The following is a 22,407-nucleotide window of genomic DNA, read 5'->3' on the forward strand; positions in this document are numbered from 1 at the left end:
CAGGACTTATTGAAGCAAAATTTAAGTCTGTTAAAGCAAGGTGAGCATCCTCGGTTCTGCAGAGAAATATAGACTGATTTGATAAAACAAAAAGGTTTAGTTTAAATTACAGGGAAGGAAAAAAAGGTAGACAAATTGAAATTTGGACTGGAGCACAAGAGCCAACAGCAACTTTAGATAATGTTTTTGAAAGATATAATGCCCTGAAGTGCTAATAAATGCATTCTTACATCTCATCCTGAGAGCCTTACAGTTTTTTTTTTCTGGAAATGTCCTAAAAATCTCAACATTGATGTTCAAACTTACAATTATTTTGAGCAAACCTATTTCCCTGGTGAGTTGCCCCCTTTTCTTCTGCAGCAAATTTCTTCTGCTTGACTCCCAGTTCTGCACAAAGTGATTTGTTACAGACATTGCATTTTTTTTTACCTTCTGGAAAGTGTCAGTTTCTGAACAAGATCAAATAATCTCCTGCGCTTTAGTATTGACTAATTTTAATTATTAAAACCTTTCTCCCAGGAAAAACTCTTCATGCTGCTTGCCGAGAAACCAGCAACTTTTAATAGAATTCAAGAACTTATTTTCTTGAGGAGATCAGGGAACACTGGAGAGAGAATTCTGACTGTAACTGGGCTCACAGTTCAGTGACATTTTTATATGGAAGAACTAGCTTTTTCCTTTACCTTTTCTCCTCTCAATGTGTCTCCCTTTAAACTTGTAATAATGTGCGTTGCAGAGGCTGGAGTAATAGCAACACATAATTTCTTATGCAGTAAAACTTAATCATATGTATGTAAAGGAATTATAAAGCTAAATGCATACTTTGCATATATACTACACTTATTAAAATTGGAAACCAATCTTTTATTAGATATCATTCTAGTGATATGCAGTCCCCATTGCCATAATTTTATATGGGATCCTTTCCTCACAACAGCCTAGCAAACTGATATTTTTAAAGTACCAATGAGAAAAATAAACAGCTATATTCATATTATAATTTCTCATCTTTAAGTTCTCAGGTTTTCACATCATTGACAAATAATTAGATGTTTTAACAAGCTAATAGGACAATTACACTGTTGCTCCATCACTCAAAATCTAAAGGCAGCACTATAAGGCAACTTTGCCTACAAACATTACAAACCAGCATATTTTACAACAAAACCAACAACAAATTGTTTACTGCAGGGTAATGAAATAAAATACATGCTTAATGATGTAAGCTTGACAAAGAAATGGAGTAATATGTAGAGCCAACATTATCTTCAATTAGGTGTCTATTTTGGTCAAAGAGTTCTTAACATTACAGTTCAAAGAGCTGGATTTTTATCTGCTGTAATTTTCAGCTCCATTTCATCTGTTCACTAAGAGAAAGGTAAGAGAAAGGTTCTCTTTTGCTGTGCAAGAGCCATACCACAGGATAACGTACATAACAAAGACATTCAAGAGAGGAAGAGGCACAACAGTCAGACTAACTGAAAACACTACAGCTGGTCAAACTTGTGTGTCTCAGAGGGAAAAAAGACAAAACCCCCAGGAGACGTGGCATGTATTAAACAATCGTTTCTTGCACATCTGACAAAGACCTGCACCATTCCACTCGCTGTGCACCAACATTTGTAAATATTTGCATGATTTCATGAGCCTGGCTTGAATTCAAAGCCAACCACAGCATTACAGTCATGCTGCTGGCACGGGGAAAGCAGGACCCACGGGTCACCCTCAAACCATCGTCCTCCCACAGGCACTCAGGCAGGTGGAGGTGGCTGCCGTGGGGATGGGAGAGGAGCAGCCACCATCTCCTGCTCTCCACCTCCCCTCCCATCAGCCACAAAAGGCAGCAGCGCTGTGCCGGTTGTTGCAGAGCAGTGGCTGTACCTCTCACAATCCCTCATTTCAGTCAGACCCCCGTGAAGATGACGCTGCAGGTCCCTATTCAGTCAGTGCTGCAGGGGCTGGAGCTCCTCCAGAGAAATATGATGCTGTGATTCTATGATTCTGAAGGCAAGGCCCTTTGCCAGCAAGAATAAGGAGCTGCTTTCACAGCCTGACTGAGGCCAGGCTTTCTGGAGCAGAAAATGGAATCATAGAGTCATTTCAGTTAGAAGAGACCCTCAGGATCATCGAGTCCAACCATAACCTAAGCTAACTCTGGCACTAAACCATGTCCCTAAGAACATTGTCTAAACACCTTTAAACCCCTCCAGGGATGGTGACTCCACCACTGCCCTGGGCAGCCTGTTCCGATGCCTGACAACCCTTTCCAGGCAGACGTCTTTCCTAATATCCAATCTAAACCTCCCCTGGCACAACTTGAGGCCATTTCCTCTTGTCCGATCACTTGCTACTTGGGAGAAGAGGCCAACACCCTCCATGCTACAACCTCCTTTCAGGCAGTTGCAGACAGCGATAAGGTCTCCCCTCAGCCTCTGGTTCTCCAGGCTAAACAGCCTGATTTCCCTCAACTGCTCCTTATCAGACTTATGCTCCAGGTCCATCACCAGCTTCATCACCTCCTCTGTACTCTCTCTAGTACTTTACTACACAGACAAAATGAATTTCAAAGATGTTTGTAACTGGATTTTCCTTTTCTAATTCCAGAAAGTCCAACAGACAAAAGATTTCTTCAGGAGTTCAGCATTTTGGTGCATTCTGTTGTTTTCTTTCATTAAGTGAAAATATCTGTTTGGCATTGCAGGTATTTCCATGCTCGGATTTTCAGCATGTCATCTATGTAAATGAACCTGCAAATAAATACAGACTGTGTTTTCTAATGAAAAAAAGAAATCTTCGCAGTTGTGTGACGTAGAAAGCCCGCTGATACATTTTCATGCCTTTTTAATTTATGCTGCACTGCATTTGTCAAGTAATGTTTGCCAATATCCTATTTTCTTTCAACAGATCTTCAGATAGAGCTAAAGGGCTTACTTTATAAAAGATAACTGGCTTAGTTATGACTTCTAAGTGTCAGTTATCTTTCCTACTGAGTATAATGCCACTCAATTCGTTTAGAAACAAGATAATTTTATAGTTGTTTGCCTTAAGCTGTAGTATCTCATGCTTAGATAATGCACGTCCTCTCGTTTTGTCTGTGCCCGTTATTTCTCAACTTCAAACTTACCTTTTAAATTACAAATGTGAAACTGTCTCTTATGCAATTTACATAAGCAACAAAAAGGAGTTGTACTTCCCTTTGTTTTAAGAGAAACTTCCAGCATATTCTTGGGAAATAAATATAAATAAATAAATAAAATTGCCTGCAGGGCAGATCTGTACCTTCTTTCAGTCTCTGACAATGCACCTTAAACAGGAAATCCTGGTGTGAAATTTCTTCAAATGATTTCTGACAATTTGGCTCTGTAATATATCATGTCATCTACCACAACATTAATGTCCTAAAGGACCTTCAATAATTCAATAAAACTTTCATTCCAGAAATGCTTTTGGCTATTTTGAGTCAAGCTGGGCTTCCTCAAACTTCTCTGTGTTTGAGCCCTCAACTTACATTCAAAGATTTAATGCTACCATCACTAGCAAATATATCCATTTCTAATTATTTTCCTCTTTTATCAGGCTTTAAATGTTTCCCTGTTATCACTCTTTAAGGTGCTGGAAACCCAAGTGTCCCACAGTCCCCTGCCAAAACTATTTGTATTCTGAGCTTCCTTTTGCACCTTTTGTGGGTGATGTGTCACAAATTGTCATGGATCAATAGCACAAATTGAACTTCATAACATGACATTCATTATCTAGATGCTTTTCCCAACACCATTAATGTTTCATTTGAGCATTTCACAACATTGTTACCGGAGAAGTGCAGCTATTCCCATGTCATAGACGGCAAGCTGGGCAGAAACAGTAGGAAGATTTGCTTAAGGGCAGAGATGGAGTCAAACATAATTTTCTTAAGTCATAGGTGAGCAACCCAATCACTAGAGGGGAATGAGACTCTTGAGAGAAAACGAAGTGTCAATAAATCATTCAGAAAGATCCCATGAGACCCCGTGTGTGTTTTCACATTTAACTTTCAGTGGGTATACTACCAATATTTTGCAATTCTATTAGTAAAAAAAACAGAAAGTCTCATCTTCCAAGTGCATATGTCCATCCTCCATGCTTATGTGCTGCTTTCCCTTCCCAAACGTTATCCTCAACGTTACTCTGTGCTTTCCTCATATAAACACATTATTGTAATTTTAAGAATATAAAATCCCGTGCTTCAAGTTCACTATGGAAAAGTGATATTCTTAAGTTAACAATATACTCAAGAGATCAGATAAAACTGATAATTGCCTTGTTTCTACTTCCGGTTTGTAATCCTAACAAATAACTTTTCTTTGCTTGCTAGTTAACATCGAGTATATTAAGCTTGACCATTTTTTTCTTACTAGTATATAGAATGAGGACAAATGGGATAAGGCCTAGATCAACAACCAGATTTTCACTAGTCCAAATTCTATTCATTCTTTTTTACTCATCCTTTTATTCATCGGTCTGTGATGTTTCTCAGTCTGCTCTAGCCCATCATGCGTATCCTTTGAACAGAACTGTAGCTACAGATGGTACTTTGGCAAGGTAGACCAAGAGCTGTAGGGGCATCACGCGTTGTTATGCAGGGCTTGAACTATTAATGCATCTGTGTTGCACCGTTCGGTGACCTTACATGTGTGTCCTTTTGACTCAATGTCTCAGGGCAACACAGCGACCAACAAAAATAGCTACTTCAGCATGTTTTTGACTTACAGGAACCATTTTCTGCTGGTTTCTGGACTGATTGCTAAAGAAATATAGAATTCCCCCATTATATAACTGAATCTCCCAAATGGAGCATTTATCTAAATTCATCATCACAGTGTCTGAGCATCTGTTGTATTTAAAACAAGAAAACAATTTAAATGTAGTGTTCAGTCAGAAAATCCTGCATGAATCCAGAAATTATGATAGGCTCCTCTAATAGCCTTTTTTTCCTACATTACCCCTATTCTCTTTTAAGATGTAACTTTTGTAGATGATGGATTGGGTCAGTGCCAAATTGCAGCTTGCAATGAAATTTAGCGTCAGCCAAGACATAATCAACATTAAACATTTGAGTCTAAGACTTCATTTTGATCCTCACACAAAGTGAATTGCAGAACAGTGTCATTTATTTATGTTTAGCCAGCTCTTGCTCATCTGCTAACAGTGAATGACAAGAGTGGTTGACTGGCAGGTCAGCCAAAAATACCCCATGTTTAGAGGAATGGGCAGTGGTAGCTTCAGCAATGACTGTCCTGTCAAAAATTCTCCTGAAGCCACAGAACAAACACCATCACAGATACATCTCTGTACCTCTGGGGCTTAATCTGGATATTTCCTTCATTGTGTTTCCTACTGTCTGGGAGAGTACAAATGATTGTGACACTTGCAACAGCTTCAGCAGCATTTGGATGGCAGGAAGCCATCACCTTTCACGTTTATTTCTTTAGCCCATCATTTACTTAATTTTTTTGGTGTTAGCACAAAAGTGAAAAGTCCTAATAGCAAATTCTGAGACACACACAGCCAGCCTGACCTCTTAAGCTACCAATTTGTACTTTTTACTGTAGTCCTGTGGATGCTTAAGAGCAACATCAAATTTTAAGCATTGCCTAAAATAGCCTTTTTTCTTACTTGCAAATGTATTAAAGTAAGACTTACTAAAGAAATAAGAGCATATAAGAATATTAAAGAGAAATACTTTAAAATCTTCTGCACTTCATTCAGGTCATATTTTTCATAGCAATGGTTGCATATGAGCAAGGAGTAAGTACTGCAAGTTGGATATTCTTCGCAACTAACATAATGAAGTCTTAGACACCATTTGCAGTTTAAGTGCTAACTTCTAGCATATTTCTAGTATTTCTAGCATTATTTCTAGTCAAGTAGATTTTGCAGCCCACTATAGTTAACCCTTGACTGCATTTCCACTTTCCCGCATGATGCATTATTGTATTTCTCTGCACGTGTTTTTGTACAGCTGTCTGCTCCGAAGCAGGAGAAAACTTGTTCCTTCATTGCATTTTTAGTCATATTCTTTCAAGTAAAAAATAATTGTAATCATTTTTATTTATCTAGGACGCCATTGCTGGTGTATTGCTATAAATGTGGATGACAAGACTGTCTATTAAACCAGTATTCTATAAACATTTATTTTAGATCACTAAATAACTATCAAAAGCAGTAAAAAACTACAAGCCACATTTCTCTGCAGCAGCTTCAAGAACATGTTTTAATAGAAAGAACAAAGAGAGTCAGAGAGATAAAATTATTTCAAACAAATGGTTTTTGCATTTGTCATTTGCTATATTGAACTAAGCTAATCTTTGTAACTGATTTTAGTCTTAAAACCACAGCAGTTTGTTAAAATGCTGAGTAAACAGCTGGAAGTATAGGTGGTCATGTAAAATTTATGTTACCAATTTATCAACAACATAAGAGTACCTCACTGCTCTAAGCTTCTACATAGAAAACAACAGACAGGTAAATCTATGGGTTAATTAATAAGTATGTTGGTAATACCACCTTGGAAGATCCTGACATTTCATTGTAGAGTACCCTGTGGATGAGAAAAACGGTTTTGTTTTTCAAAGACAATTACTATGAATCATAATTTCCGTCTTCTCAAACAGCATTCGTCTGAGCCCACCAACAGGCCAGTTCTCCAGCTGGTACTTTAAAGAGACTGGCTGAACGCAAAAAAGGGATTGAGAACAGAACCAGAGAGTTAAAGGTCTTGTCCTGCCTGAATTGTAGTGACTTGTACCTTGAGCAGGCCAGGAGTATCCACCAGGATGCAATAATTAAATATGTGCAAACTTACTGCATTCTCCTTGCATGTAAGTGTGTGTGGATAAATGAGTTTCAATCGTTATAAGAATTCAGGAAAAGACAACATTAACATCCAGCTCCAAATTCTAATCAATAATGAAAAAATGCCATTTTTTTTTCTTTCTTGAATAGCCCATGTGACATTTAGGCCTGCTATTAAACAACATATCATAAAAATACTTCATCTCTTGCCAAAGATAGGAAAATTTCCACTGCATCACTGCCAGGTATTGGTCCAATGAAACACAATAAATCAGGACCACAGGTTCTGAGAAGCCTGGTGCATGTCCTCACAGATGGTGCAAAGCCTTTCCAGGAAGCAGGAGATATGTTTGATTTCATTAAGACAAATCTTAAAATGTTTATGTCAACCACAAAGATTTTACATCCTAGAACAAGGGGACATTTTAAAAAAGCACATTTATTTCACACTTGTTCTGATCCACAAAATTAATACCACGAACAGTTCTTGGGTGGTACGACACTACTGTGCTTTCCAAAGGGTTTTGCAAGATCTGTAAGAGCAAATGTGTTTTAATATGATAATATCAATTGTTGTTATTAATAAGTTTTAACTAGCCAAAATTATTTTCCTCACTGGACACCTGCCATGCAAAAATTATATTTCTTTTGCTGTTTTTATTAAACTTTGGATAAACAGAAATGTAGAATTTTTTTTCCTTAATGAGATTTTAGCCTTTAGCTTTTTACAAGAACTCAAAATCAAAACAAACATATAACTTGTCTTCTTGAGAAATTTCATTTGCTTTTGTTCCCTGCTGTGCGGGAAACCTGCTTTGCTCTTGCTCTCAATCAGGTATCCCAACAGTTTCTCAGGTAGCACAGCATAATACAAATATTATAGTTACGGATTAGCTGTTCCCTGCTGCCGTTCACTTCATGGTTTAGATCCCTTGTCATATACAAATCAAAATGTTTATGCATTCAATTATAACACTTCCAAGAGAAAAATAAAGGCTATTCCATTACTCCCAAGAGGACTGTGTAAAGTACTGTGATACTCTAAATTCGCTGTTTCATATTTCTCCACATCTCAGTGCAGCAGAACACCTCACAGTGATCTAACATTTATAACAGGGTTATGCACGCACACTAGTTCAGAGCTCTGTAACTCACAGAGAGCCTTGGTCCGAGTTAATAAATTGCTAAAGGTTGCTGAAGAGAGTCCCTGGAAGGAGCCATACACAACCATACACAGCAAACTGCCTCCTTTTGCTCAGCCAAAGACCCCACGTCAAACGCCACCCAGAAGAGCTCCTGCTGCTCGCTCGGCCCCACGATGCACCTTTCACCAAGCAAACAGCAAAACACATTGCGGAGAAAAAACAGTCCAAGCAATCTGAGTGCTATGAGTACAGGGCTGAACTTCAAAGCACAGGCAAAGAACAGGTTATTACCGCTATAAACACACATGCACCTGTACTGGGAAAGGGAATTTTCCCCACAGTGGCCAGAACATGACCCATGATTTCACCCTATTTATACTATTTTGCCCCAAAAACACAGCCTGCCCAGATGAGAACGTGCTCAGTGGGTTACCCCCAACATTTGGCATCAGCTTCTGCCAACATTCCCGACACAGCCAACCTCAGGTGTTGTATCTGCTCCTGGTCCAGTGCACACTCTTGGGTGATGGAACAAGGGCACATTCTAGATTTTCATTGGCTAGAATGAAAGTAATTAATCTTAATTCTCCTCTTCTCCCTGAAAAATAGAACTTCTGCTGCTTGAGGAAAACAAAGAGCTATCAGTTGTTCTGTGGCAAATTAATCTTAAAGGGGGAATCTTCCAAAGAAAATCAATAGCTTATAACAAGATTCTGTATCGTGTTGAAGCCCTGAAACTCAAACCAGAACCAAAGGGGATGTTCAGCATTGCAAGTTTGCTCTTGTTGTGCTTTGTTTTTAATACAAAGGCATCATTTGGAAAAGTGAGATTTTCACATATGAGCAATTTTTGTTATCTGTGACTTCACCTTCATGGAAGACTCTAGTAATATTTAAATACAGACTGTTCTTATTATTCTCAAAAGAAGGAATTTAATAAGGAATTATAATTTTTTATCCTGCATGTAATATTCTACATCTAAGACATCTTTATTCATTTGTACCTTTCTAAGTTAACCTATTCCATATGAAAAGCTTTGAAAATTATGTCTCCTTATGTGGTCAATCTTTTTAAAACAAATGGACAAAAATGAAAGTTTGACATTGACTCAGGGCTGCCATGGGTAGGAAGGAGAAATTGGTCCTTACTTTCATCCATTCCTGTGCCAGACATTTTGGGTTGTTAGATGAACTAAATTAATCTAATTCATTGTTATTCAGGGACGTTGTACAGAAGGAATTCTAGTCTAAAGCAGATTTTGTCACTTTTTTCCTTGATCGTTCACAAGTTATTTTGGCTGCCAGAGTGAATAGTTGCACATAAAAAGAAAAATATGTTACTAAGTCCCCAGAAACATGATGTTATCAAAGTTCAGTAGTACCACAAAGTGATGACTAATGAGCCTATAACCTCTATGTGCTGTAAAGTAAATGCTCTCATTAATTCTTTACAAGACTTTTAGAAAACATGCTGCATTCGTCCTGCTTCTGGCTGTCAGAATTCAGTAGATGACTTCATTGACTACTTTGACATTTTTACTTTTTAGTTCCAGTTTGGTTTGTTAGCTTGCCTTTAAAAATGCCAACTGTGTGAATTGCAAAAAGCTCAACCAATAGTTCCCAACCCAGACAGGACAAAAGTAACTGAAATTAGCACATTAGAGGAGTAATTTTGACCCTTACCTTATTTTTTGGTCTGTGAACAACCAGCTGTAAATAGTAAAGCTATGTGCCAAAAATCTTCTAATCTTACTAATGCAAATATTCTCTTTCAGAATTTCCAGTAACCCTTTTTGCATCAATGTGCAAGCATTAAAACAGCATCACTGAGAGATTTGAGTGGTAGTGGGAGGACAATGTGTGATGGATTTTTTTATTAGTAAAACTCACAAAATCTGATTCTGAGTAATTGACTTACATGAAGCATACATTTTTCAGGCAGAGCGGAGTGTAGGAAATAGAACTGTCTGAACACTCCCCGAGTTAGAACACATAATTTCTCAGCTTACCATAGATTGAAATCCTACTGGTGTAGGTTACACAGAAACTGGGATGCTGTTGTAATTCAAATCACTACTAGTACACGTGTTGCTGAACATACATCTTTGCATGGCAAAGCACTTGATTGTGGACTGCAGATTGTATAGGGAGGTCATTCTTGCAGAGAAATCCTTGCAATTGTATTTCGCTGCTGAAGACGTTGCATTCATCCAAAACACAAAGGCACCAATGCAGGTGGCACTAAACCCTATTTCAGTGGGTTTTGATGGAGGGGGGCTGGTTTTTTTTCCTCTTTATTATAAACACAGAAAGCACACTATGATGAAATTTCTTTACTGGCAGTATTAGTCTTTCATAATTTGTATGGTTTAAAAGACTACCAGACACAGGCCAAGTCAATACTGGTCTTGTTCACGGTATTGAAGTTGAGAAATTTCAGTGGACAGCCTTTAGATTTGTGCCGGCACATGGAAGACACACCTGATTTTTAAACACAAACATCAGGCTTCTGCAATTCTGAAAATGCCAGAACAATGACTTTGCTTTTCTAATTGACATCTAAAAGTAAGAAAGATATCTTTAGGCTAAATAAAGCCAACTAGCCTTTCAAATACTTAGAAACACTCAACTGTCTCAGGAGTTCATTGAAGTTGTTCATCGTCTACAAAAAAGTGAAGCTACAGATTGCAATATAAATGGTAACAGTGTCCAGTGATCCCAGACAAATTAAATACCATTGTCCCGGGTAAAACATTTACATGTGCAGCAAGAGAGATGAACTGTGCCTTCTTAATTTAAAAATTAGAGCAAATCACAGAACTGAAAAGCAGAAAGAAAGCTGTAGGACTTAAGGAGAACCTGGTTAACAGTAATACACTAAGTGCCTAACTGCAGGAGCTTTTGCAACCGAGTTTGTAAAATCTGAGGCCAACGAATATCCGTATTTTGAATTCTGCAAGTGCTGGTTTAAACAGTTCCAAACCCGTATCCCATATGTTTCTTCAAATATTTCAACCCCTGACTCCTCTGTGTTTGGCTTGAGGCTGAAAAGTACAGATGACTTGATGCCCGTGGCAAGTGCTGCTGCAACAGGGAAATGATGTCAACCCCTGCAGTGCAATTCATAACCTGATGTGAGTAAATTCACTTACTGGCAATTTAGAAGAAAACATGCTGGTGCTGTGCCAGTTGGAGCCAGATGGTGACTGAAATTATTAAAATCATGCGTGCTGTAAACGTCTGAAAAATTGCACTGTTACAAAATATCCTAAGCATAGATGGGATCCTAATACAAACTAATTGGTGTATAGAGAGCGTTTGCAAACACTGCATGGTATGATTTGCCACTGTTCAATTGGAATCTTTTCCTTTCCCGTTTTCTAGGTTCAACTAATCCACTATAACCATGAGCTGTACACGAATGTCACAGAAGCTGCAAAGAGTCCTAATGGGTTGGTGGTAGTTTCGATATTTATGAAAGTAAGTACTGAATATTATCAATACCTCGTATATAGACAATGGACTTCTTTTCCTGTGAACTGTAAATCTAGGAATTAGACTGTACTAACTCTAATCTGTACTAAGACTTGTAATTCGAGCATTGGTTTCTATTCATCTTGTTCTCCCTTTCCCTGTTTTGTTAGATTTATTTTAAAAGACTAACTTTCTAACAAGTTTTATTAGAAAAAAGGCAGAAACAATTTGGAGTGGCAGGAGGGCGAGAATGAATGCACGTGTGCATACACACACCAAACAGCTCCATTCCAGAAAGGAAACGTTTCTGAGAAGATTCTGACATTGTACTTTTTCTCTTCTCTAGGTATCTGAATCATCAAATCCATTTCTAAATCGTATGCTTAACAGAGACACCATAACGAGAATAACGTATAAAAGTAAGTTTCTTTTACTATAGCTAACAGATGTGTGCTTTTAGTGTCAAATAATGTATTTAAGCAATCCACTGAAGCAAAAGGCACTTCATTATGGGCAAAGTTTGCATGGCCAGGAACTCTGCACGATAGACTTGGGAACCTGAAAAATCTAGTGAGGTCATCAGTTCATCAAATGAATTTTGAGCTTCAAAGTCTATTTTATGTTTGAACAAGCAATAAATTAATGAAATTATACTTAACAAATACATATACTGTATTCATAGAGAATACTCAGGAGAAGCTGCTTACTGTTAGTAATAACAGTAACGTGCAGAGCAGCCTGGATTATATCAAATCAAGTTATGTCAAGATGCTGGATTCAGTATTCAATAATGCTTTATTTTTGTACAGAAATGTTATGGTATTCCTATTCAACTATTGCTGCATTTAATGGATATATAAAGAGGTCATTAACATAGCATGTGTAGTTGTTGTATTCACATTTGGAAAGCCTTTAACTCATAATGTAATAATTCCTTGCTAATATATTGAATTTGTGGAAAACTGGAGATAGAATGTCAAGTGAAAATTAGTCTAGTTTAGAGGAAGTTATGGAAAGTACATATGTCTCCATGGAACAAAGTAAGCCTCTTCCCCTAAAAACCTTATTCCTTTTGTCAAATATTCACATGAAAACACAGTGAAACAGTGAAAACATAGAATTTTACCCACTAATTCCTGAACAAGAGAGTATTAGAAACACTGAGTCTTGCAAATGTACCTTCCCAATAGAAAATATTTAGTTTGTACACTGCACTTATAAGTGGACACTTTTCCTCTCTGAAGGTAACAGCATCCTACAACCTTTCTTTGGTTGTTTTACCTCTTTACAAGGAAAATGCAATTCTAATCACACTTAATTTGGGTTTACTAAATGAAACTTTGCGTGAGGAGGAACACATGATACAGGCTGCAAAATCAATTATTAACAGAACAGTTTTAATTTTTAACCACCGCTATCACTAACGAGTTTACACGTTAAAACTAAATCCTTGGTAGATACAATGCACATAATATTCTGCAGGGCATTGGGTTGCTTACTGTAGTAACAAGTATTGACTGGGAATTTTTTAGTGTAAATTGGGAACGTGAAAGTGTTATTGAAAGTAATTTTGCAGTTGTCCAGTGTGATGGATTATAGCATCATTGCTGAAAACTAATTTTACCTCTTGCATCGCAAGGATTTCTATTCTGCCTTTAGCAGCTGGAGTTTTGTAGCTTGTGCTTTCGGGGTCCACTCCTGAAGTCGATACTCAGCAGGCTGCTGACAAAATGACTGGTCCCGCCATGCTCAATAACAGCATGGAGCGAATGATAAATGGAGCATAGGTTCAGAGTCAGGACAGTTAGTAACATAACTGAAGTATAAAGTACTTCTTTTAAAGAACAGCGACAAAATTAAGAGTTATCTACACCGCTGCATGAAATTTCCATGGGCAAAATGCGTTAAGAGGGGAATTTCTGCTCTTAGATATTAATGGCTACAGTGAAGTAAAGTGGACCCCAAGGAATTTTTAAGCAGATTTTAAATGCGTGTTTTATTCTGTTATCACAGGCCAGATGATCTACTGTGAACTAGTTGAAACAAGTATTCTTTCAAACTGCCTTTGGTCAGAAGCTATATGAATATCTCTGAAGAAAAACTACTTTAATATTCCTCTTTAAGTACGGCCTTTAAGGGGATAAGTTAGCTTTCTTTTAGAACAGTTACGCTACATTACCTATTTCCTTAACGCCAGAAAGACATAATGTTTTAGATTCCCAAAACTCCATATCAAAATTTTGGCTTATCGTTCTCTACCAAAATACTGCCACACGTTCAGCTAGGCAGAAGAGCTGTACAATTCTGAATTTCCTCAAATTTCATCTTCAGCTATTTTATAAATAATGTGCAACAAAGTATTCCAATTCCAAGAGATTATCCTGAAAAAGCTCAAGATTCGGATATCTGGAAACGGTTCTCTGAAGGACTGAGCTCTGGCAGCTCTGTCACAAGCATTAAAAGCTCAGGAATCTCAAACCAGGTCCTGAGGGACTAACCTCAGGTATTTCAAATGAGTCTCTACCAGCCTGGCTCTGGCTGCATTATGAAGGCTGGTAAATGGAAAAACTCTGGTTCAGGGTTAAAAACCGGACCATTTCTACATTCCTTACCCTGTAAATCTAATTTAGATCTGTACTTTCCCTTTGTGAGTTATCACCATGTGAACTTCAAAAATCAAATGGACCTTCCCTCATTCAGTAAATAATTTATTCCCTATAAATACTACTGTTTTAAAGAGAACATACATAGAAATTGCTGTGAAAGCAGACCACACACACCTACTACAAATCCAGGGATTTACATCATTTGCTAAGAAAATTGTCAGAGTCAAGGCCTTTATGTAAATGAATATGAAATCTAATTTGTATAGAGAAGAGTTCACGAGTTCAGAAATCTCCCTAAGGCACAAGCAGATAAACAGAATGTGGGCTGTAGATAGGAATGATGCTGAGAATCTTGTAAAGGCTGAATGGGTTTATTAAAGGAAGTTTATTACTGGCAAGAGATCACACATGGCGATTTCAACCATTTTGAACTACATACTTGCAATAAATATAAGAGAAAACATTAAAGTGTTGAAGTCTAGTATGAATGCAAACCCACCAGTTCTGTTTCAGTTCCAGAATGGGGAACTTTATCAAGATGTGGGGAAGAGGAAACAGCAGAGCTGTTCATGGGAAAAATGCAGATAACCAAATGCTTACTCTGCACTCTTTTCTCAGGCCATTCTCATGGAACCCTCTGACTTCCCACGGGAATATAACCCACATACCAGCATGAATAAATACTGCTTTTACTTGGCTGAACTCTTATTTCATTATTTTGTTCACCTCTATCTTCTCATTTTCCTAAAGTTGTATATTCCTCCAGTTTCCCATTAATCACAACTGGTGGATTTTGACACTTTGTGTAATTTTCTGTCTGTCCTTAAACACATTCCAAGTGAAGGCAAAGGCAATGAACCAGGTTTGGAGCTGCTCCACATCCCTCATCTGCATTAATCTTTAGTTCACTTTCCATTTCTTAGTAAACAGTTGAGGAACAAATTCTACCTTGTATAAACCATTTTAGCCCAGCTGAAGTCAATATGGATGTGACAAAGCATATTTGGTCCTTAGAGTTTGAAACTAACTATTCCGATCGACTCTGTGACATTTGGAGCTAACGCACCACTCCATGGTTCGTAAATAATGAACAGGATGTTCGTGTGGGAAAGCGAAAAAATGTGCGATGACTCATTGAAAACAGGCACTGCCTTGGAAAAAAACACATTCATTCTCTTCTCGTGTAATTCCAGCAAAATTACCACTGCACTGCAAATAATGTTTTTAATAAATAGGACATAGGTGTATTCAAGTAATGTCTAGCTGTTATAATTAACATTTTTACTGTAATACTATAGCAATGGTTTTGCACTTTTGTCTGGAAAATTCTGCGTTAGACAGACTCTGTATCCCAGACCATGGGCCAGTGAAGGCTCAACATGTTAAAAATGTGAAAGCCGCAGACAAGACACTAATAGTACTTTCCCCTCTAGCTGAAGATCCAGCTATATGGCATGACAATTCCTCTGCCTCAAAGTGCAGGAACGGGGCAGAAGGCCGTATTCCTGACCAACTGGGAAGGCCATGCCGAGATTATATTTTGTAAACTAACAAACACATTAAAAATATGAAATAGCTGTGAAACACTGGGCAACGTGGCATAAATGTTACACTCTCACCTTGACACTGATGCCATAGGCACTGAAGTTGCTACCCCAGAAGCGTATAGCTTGTTGACTGCACTATGTCAAAATACAATATTTGCTTTGCTTGTTCTTTGATTTTCTGTTGCCTGAGACAGTAGGCCACAGTCCCTTTTTCCATTAGGTAGTATGAGAACAAACACTTTGCTCCTCTAAATTTTTCCTTCAGCTATAATACGTTCAATTCAAGTTAAATTACTCTTTTCTTTTTTAGTTCTTATATGCTACCTTGAATGTTCATATTTCTTTCCGTGGTTCTGTTTTCAGTCTTATCGCAGTGGCCAAGTAACTGTTTATCAGCTAAAGAAAAAAAAAACACCACAAACGCACCAACCCACAAAACCAAAAACTGTTTAAACTTACAGTGAATGTTACATGGAAAACAGGGAATTCAACAGAAATGCCTGAATTATTGACATTGACTTGAAAGATGCACTTAACATTTTTCTTTGGTCTGAGCAGTATCTTCTATTGTATGTGTACTTTTTTTCCTTGCCTTCCATTAAAGTCAGTGCTAGTTCCTCTTGTGTACTGAGGGGGAAACACACCTAAATATGCAGCTTTCCTTGCCCACATTTTAGCACTCAGTCTGCAAATGAACCATATTGAACACACTACACACAAGTGAAAGCACACAAAGGGATTTCACAACGCTGTGGCTCGTAACCAGCCCAGCTTTCTCTGAGATACACGAATGCAGAAGTGAATCACAAATAAAACGTGTATATCCCTGAGTATTTCCTATTAAGGAACTCCTACAGCCTAAGATTTGGCAGGAAAATCTGAGCTCTAGTTCTGACAGCACTGCAAAAAATATCGTTGGGCCATCATTACACAAGGGAAAAAACACACGTGGTACAGAAAAGGCTGAGGAACTTTGCTGAATTTTAAAAGAGATAACCATATCTCATGATATGTTGGTACATGTCCAGAGAGTGAATTCTGTTGCAGAGGAATGCCTCATTAATTTCCAGGGAGACTTATGATAAAAGCAGGGACCCCGTAAGCTGCTTCTCCAGCAGCCTTTTCCACCCCGATTTTAGCATCCTGAGCTTGCTCTGCATCCCCCCTGCTGCGCACATGAAAGGCCAGCAGGCTCCATCGAGCAGCTTTATTATCATGCATTAACCTCAACTTCTTCCTGTGGTAGAAGGACAATGATGTTTCAACACTTTAGGTCTTCTCAAGGCTTTGTTGAGCAAAAATTGTTAATCATTCCAAAATATGGGAAGTCAGCATTCTCCAAAGACTGCTACATCTAGTCCAGTAACTGCAACTTCAAGAAGCTTTGAGCTCCAATTCTTACATGAGATTCAGAGATTCACTGTGAATGCTTGTGCTAAACTCGTGGAAGGTGTGCACGGGTATCGAAGAGCAGAACTCAGCCCAAGCGGGATTGGTGAATTCATGTTACAGCGTTCAGAAATGTGCGTTCATTACACTTCATATTTCAGTAAAACTGATGATGATCAGATATAAGAATTGTACATTAAAAGGCTGGGATTATTTTTTGTGAAACTATTGTTTTACCTCAACTTTTTTTCCTTCTTTATTCTGCAGATGATGCATACTTACTACAGGGGCTTAATATTGAGGAACTTTATCCAGAGACCTCTAGTTTCATTACGTATGATGGGTCAATGACAATTCCACCCTGCTATGAAACAGCAAGCTGGATAATAATGAACAAACCTGTCTACATAACAAGGATGCAGGTAAAAGCGAAACAAAAATTACTCAATCTAGTATAGGTACAAAGGAATATTTTAAATCTATAACTTTGTAGCTTTGTATACAAAATCAGATTCAGCCTTTTGCTGTAGGGATCTCTGCCTGCAGTTTATACAGTTTGCAAAAGCATTGAATAACTTTATTTTCCAAAATAAAAACATTACCTATTCAGAGCTCCCTAAGTATCTATTACAGACATATGTGCTTTGAGGAGAGTCCTACTTTCAGTGAGGGTTTGAACCAAATGATTTCTAGCAGTCTCTTCCAAACTCAATTATTCTATTATGCTGTGAATAGATTTACAGGGATTCTAAAACAAATATAGCACTTAATAACTTCAGTTACTTCCTCACGTCAGAAGCAAACAGTCAAATTGTGAGTGACACTTGTGGCCATTTAAATACGTGTTGATAGCACATCATTGTGACAGAGATCCAATATCTGAGGCCTTCTTGAAAAAAAAAATCAGCTGGTGCTTTCTGGTAGAGAATAAGATTATAGAAGAGATATTGCACATACCTCCAGAAAAAAATCAGATTCACCAATTGAAGACCATATATAGAAAGATGCAGGATGCGAAAGAAAACACAATACATTTCATAGTCAAAATTATGCTGTTGAGGAAACACACCCAGTGGAAAAGCCATAAAAGCTGCATTTCTCTACGACTCTTTTACGATCCAAAGCCTGACATCAGAAAACAACAAATGTAACACCAATTGCAGTCTTCTCCAGAGCTTCCATCAGCAAGTTGCCTACCGAGCTGTGAGCTGAGCTATAGCCTATTCTCTTGTATATCAGAATCCCAAAGGAACACTGAACCACCATCTGCCTGTCCCAAGCACGCAGCAAAAGCAACCTGGCCTGAGAAATGAAATGAGGAATGATAAAGCAACGCTAAATATTACTTTAGGATTTAAAAATCATGTTAACAATGTAAATAAGATGACTTTTTAAAGCCCGAGAGATGTTTTATGTTTGTGATATTCCTTCTGTCCAGTTTTGTCTAGCTGCAGACAAAGCACTTTGTTTCTTATCTAAATGGGTAATTTGGCAGCTGAGCACGGGCAGACATGCTGAACCTTTCAAGCAGGAGACCTGAACATTTTCATACAAGCAACATTTTTAGTTATAACATTAAGTACAAAACAAGGATTAGAATTTTTCTGGAGTCTATGCTAGTACCTATGGGTTATAATCTCATGATAGTTACTCCTTGTCATGCTTTACTGGTTAGTTCCAGCCTCCATCATTAGAGCTGCAAATTGATTTCATGGAATGCTTACTAATTACGTTGTGTACTCAGACTGAAAAAATAACGCACAGCTCGAGTTTCCCTGGCAGCTGTTAAAGATTTTCAGTATGTAAAGTGCAGCTATTGGATTTCCCCACTGAAGCATTAAATGCCACAACCGAACTTCTTCAACTGTACACTGACACAGAAAATATTTTCTTTTCCTATTTTTAAACCAAAATATTTTGAGGATTTCTGATTTTTTAATTGCAGGGTGTTTTGTTTTGTTTTCTCTCCATTTTCCTCTACAAAGTTCGAAAGGTTTTGGTTGACTTGGAACAATTAATGTGCTTTTAGCACAGTTGCACAGTCATCGTTAAAGACATTGCTCTCCGCTTGTAGTTTGCATCCAACCACTGCAGGGTGTGCTGAAAATCCTAGATTCCCTCTCTGCCGATCCATAAAACCATCCCAAAAAGAGGTCGGACTCTACCATAAGAACACTATAGACACAGCACAGACAGTATCAAGACAGACCTGTCAACAGAGAGAGGATTTCACTTTTTAACATCCTTAATTTCATGACTTTAGCATGACTCTGTCCGTTGTCCTCTCCATCCTGACTGGCCATACCAGGTTCTTGGGCACCAGCATCCAAAACTGTGTCTTCGCAACTAGAAGCTACACTGATAGCTACAAAAGTTTGGAAATCAGCTCTCATCATTCATCAAGTTCATTTTCTCTGTGCCAGCTGCTGCCATCCAGTACTCTGGATTCATTTGTTTCCTGAGCAGCCAAGGACACCTCATACCATTTTCATTTGCTCCACACAGAACTAGTTACTTTTGTTTAAAATGGGGCTCAGAAACAGAGGACCACAGAAGAAACAGTTTTACATCAAGTTAACTCTTCTGACCCACCTCTGACTACAAATCACTGAGTTTAACTTTCATTTATTAAATAGTCTATTTAATAGTGTTGTATGTTGTTTACTTACAGGAAAGACCAGTACTAAAAATCCTTGTTTTGTATTTTGTATAGATGCATTCGTTACGACTGCTAAGCCAGAATCAGCCATCACAGATATTTCTGAGCATGAGCGACAATTTCAGACCAGTCCAGCCTCTCAACAATCGATGTATCCGAACTAATATCAACTTTAGTTTACAGGGAAAAGATTGTCCAAACAATAGAGCACAGAAACTACAGTATAGAGGTACGTCCTACCTCCAGAATAATCCTTTCTATGCTTACACTGAGCTCTTTTCTTTGAGAAACCCAAGTGCATAACAAAGCATACAAATAAAAGCAGATGAAGCTCCAGATCTGGGAACTAACAGTATGAGTCGAACATCACATATTTGAAATGGATAAGGAAATTTACCCAGGAACATGCAGGAGAAACATGACAAAAAACAGTCTGGGACATGTCATATTGTCTTTTAAGAGCAGATAGGACAGGCCTTCAGTTTTCTAGCCTCATTTTAAAGTCTTCTCACCTTACAAAGTGCGTTTTGCTCTGTTTTACCCACCTTGGAAAGCAAAGGGATGAGCTAGTCTTGATGACAGCTGATCTCAAACAAAAGAATGAGTTTCACGTTGGAGGCGCACCACCATAGCAAAAACCCAATTTGGAAAGTGCTGTATTCCACAATGGATATCAGAAACCCAAACTGGAAAGTGCTGTATTACACAATGGGTATTAAACAATTGAACCAACCCCATCACCCACTGGTAGCGTCTTACACTGCCAGAGCCAGGGGCTCACAGCTGAGCTGTGCCGCATCTTATGCGTCTTTTAGCCTTCGCACACATGGTTATACTACCTGCAATAATGATGTAAAAGTGCCTTCTTACCAATAATATTGTGGTAATGAAAGAGTACTACTGAAGGGTGGAAAAGCAAGCTCATTTTCAGCAACCAAGCTGATAACTGAGTTGCAATGCTTCAAAAGAATCAGTCATTCAGCCTTAATTATTTTCCAGAAAGAGGAGGAAACTGAGCTTTTTCAAGACGTTTCGTTTAAGTGGCTAATACAACATTAAACCCAGCCAGTTTCATATTTGGAGTTTATTAAAGCATAATTGGTTTGGTTTTGTTTCTTTTTCCTTTCAGTAAATGAATGGCTCCTCAAGTAAGTACGGCAGAGCAGGCAGAACCCCCAACCTCAGTGGAATGCTACTACTGTGAATTGACATAGTCTCGAATGCACTCAACCTCCCTCGCTCTGGGTTCATGGCAGCACGTGCCAACGTGCTGTAGGAAAAGAGCTGCCATGTTGGAAACTCAACTCTAAATTCATTCATATGATCGGTGGTAATAAAAAATAATAAAAAAAAAAAGTAAAAAGACAGTATTACAGTAAACGTGATTACAATTTTGATACGGTTTTCCTGAACTAATTTAGCTTCACACAAAAAAATAAAGACTTTTCAGCCTTTGTACATATGAAATTCTTCCTCTCTTCCCCCTCCCTCAAATTAAAAATAAAAAAAAAATAAAAAAAAGAAAAAAAAAAAAGAAAAAAGGTGGCTCGGTACAGCATCAAAGTGGAGTTGTGTTCTGTGTGCCAAGTAATCCTTGGAAAGCTCTCATTATTTCACTATCATTAATGGATACAGAACAAGAAGACTGTAGAGGAAACTTATTTCCAGGTTATGAGCCTTCTGTTCATTTAATTAAAAAGGGGACAGACTTTGAGAGATAAGTATTGTAAATATATCACTGCGGAATATAAAGGAAATTGAAATATTTCCCTCTTTGTCACATATCTGTAGTAGGATTTGCCAAAATCAGAATTGATCCATTTTCTGTTTCTTGTTTTACAACAGGTCATATATTGTGTTGGTTACTATTAACAACTCAATAAATGTGCTTAACAAATTAATTTAGTAAACTTGCTTTGATTTATTTTTTACTTTCTGAAATAATAAGCCTCTACTATTTGTGGCTGCATTATTTGTGGTTTTCTTTTTTTTTTTCTCCCCCATTCTTTTTTTTTGTTTCATTTATTTGTTTGCAGCCAATTTAAGTGAGTTAATGGCAAGTGGGAACGCACTTAAAGCTGATATAACTTTAACTCCACTTTATGGTCCATCATTAATAGGAGTTGGGCTCAGAAACAGAAAGCATTTGAAACATATTGCAATTTAAAATTGCCATTTTCCCTGTTGAATCCATTATTGGGACAAGCAAATTCAATCCTGTGAACTGGTCGTGGAAAGGGATATCTTTTCTTTACAGATAAAGCAGAAGCTGACCAAGTAAAAGCAAAGCGAATGCCTTTTTTCTTGTTTATAATGGTCATTCACTGTGTTTGGTTACTGTCAAGAACTCAATAAATGTGTTTAAAAAGTTCGCATAGCGCATGTTTCCCCTTCTTGCACATTAAGGGATGTTTTTATTTTTATTATTAATCTGGAGCGGGGGCAGAGCTCATGTTATTCTGTTCCTAACACTCACTGTATAACCCATAATATGTTCAAGTTCACAGAAGATGAAACTAGAAATTACCACACCTGACCAATTAATTGTTTATATCAAATAGAAAAAACAGGTACTACAAGAAGTGTGAGGCAACTGAACCACTGTAAAGAACATATAGATGTTGCAGTCCAAGTGGCTTTAAAATGACAAACATTATTTCATGTTTGGCTGAAGGGAACAGTGCAGGTCACATCAGACAGAAGCCTCCTGAGCCCTTGTATTTTTGAGTTGCCATAGCGATCTGTAACTTCTACAT

General features: G+C 37.8%; 1 protein-coding gene across 5 annotated transcripts in view; it reads left to right on the forward strand.

The window, feature by feature from the left end:
* Window positions 1–21,552, forward strand: part of CA10 (carbonic anhydrase 10) — a 162,367-nt gene extending 140,815 nt beyond the window's left edge. For all 5 annotated transcript variants that reach the window (XM_065034788.1, XM_065034787.1, XM_065034785.1 and 2 more), the window contains 5 exons: window positions 11,361–11,456; window positions 11,797–11,869; window positions 17,260–17,414; window positions 19,706–19,880; window positions 20,781–21,552. In XM_065034788.1, coding sequence (XP_064890860.1) covers window positions 11,361–11,456; window positions 11,797–11,869; window positions 17,260–17,414; window positions 19,706–19,880; window positions 20,781–20,803 — 522 coding nt within the window. In that variant the 3' untranslated portion in view covers window positions 20,804–21,552. The remainder of the gene's footprint in view (window positions 1–11,360; window positions 11,457–11,796; window positions 11,870–17,259; window positions 17,415–19,705; window positions 19,881–20,780) is intronic.
* The last annotated feature ends 855 nt before the right edge of the window (window positions 21,553–22,407 follow it).

This window comes from Columba livia, chromosome 18 (assembly GCF_036013475.1).
Source record: "Columba livia isolate bColLiv1 breed racing homer chromosome 18, bColLiv1.pat.W.v2, whole genome shotgun sequence".
NCBI classification, from domain to species: Eukaryota; Metazoa; Chordata; class Aves; order Columbiformes; family Columbidae; genus Columba; species Columba livia.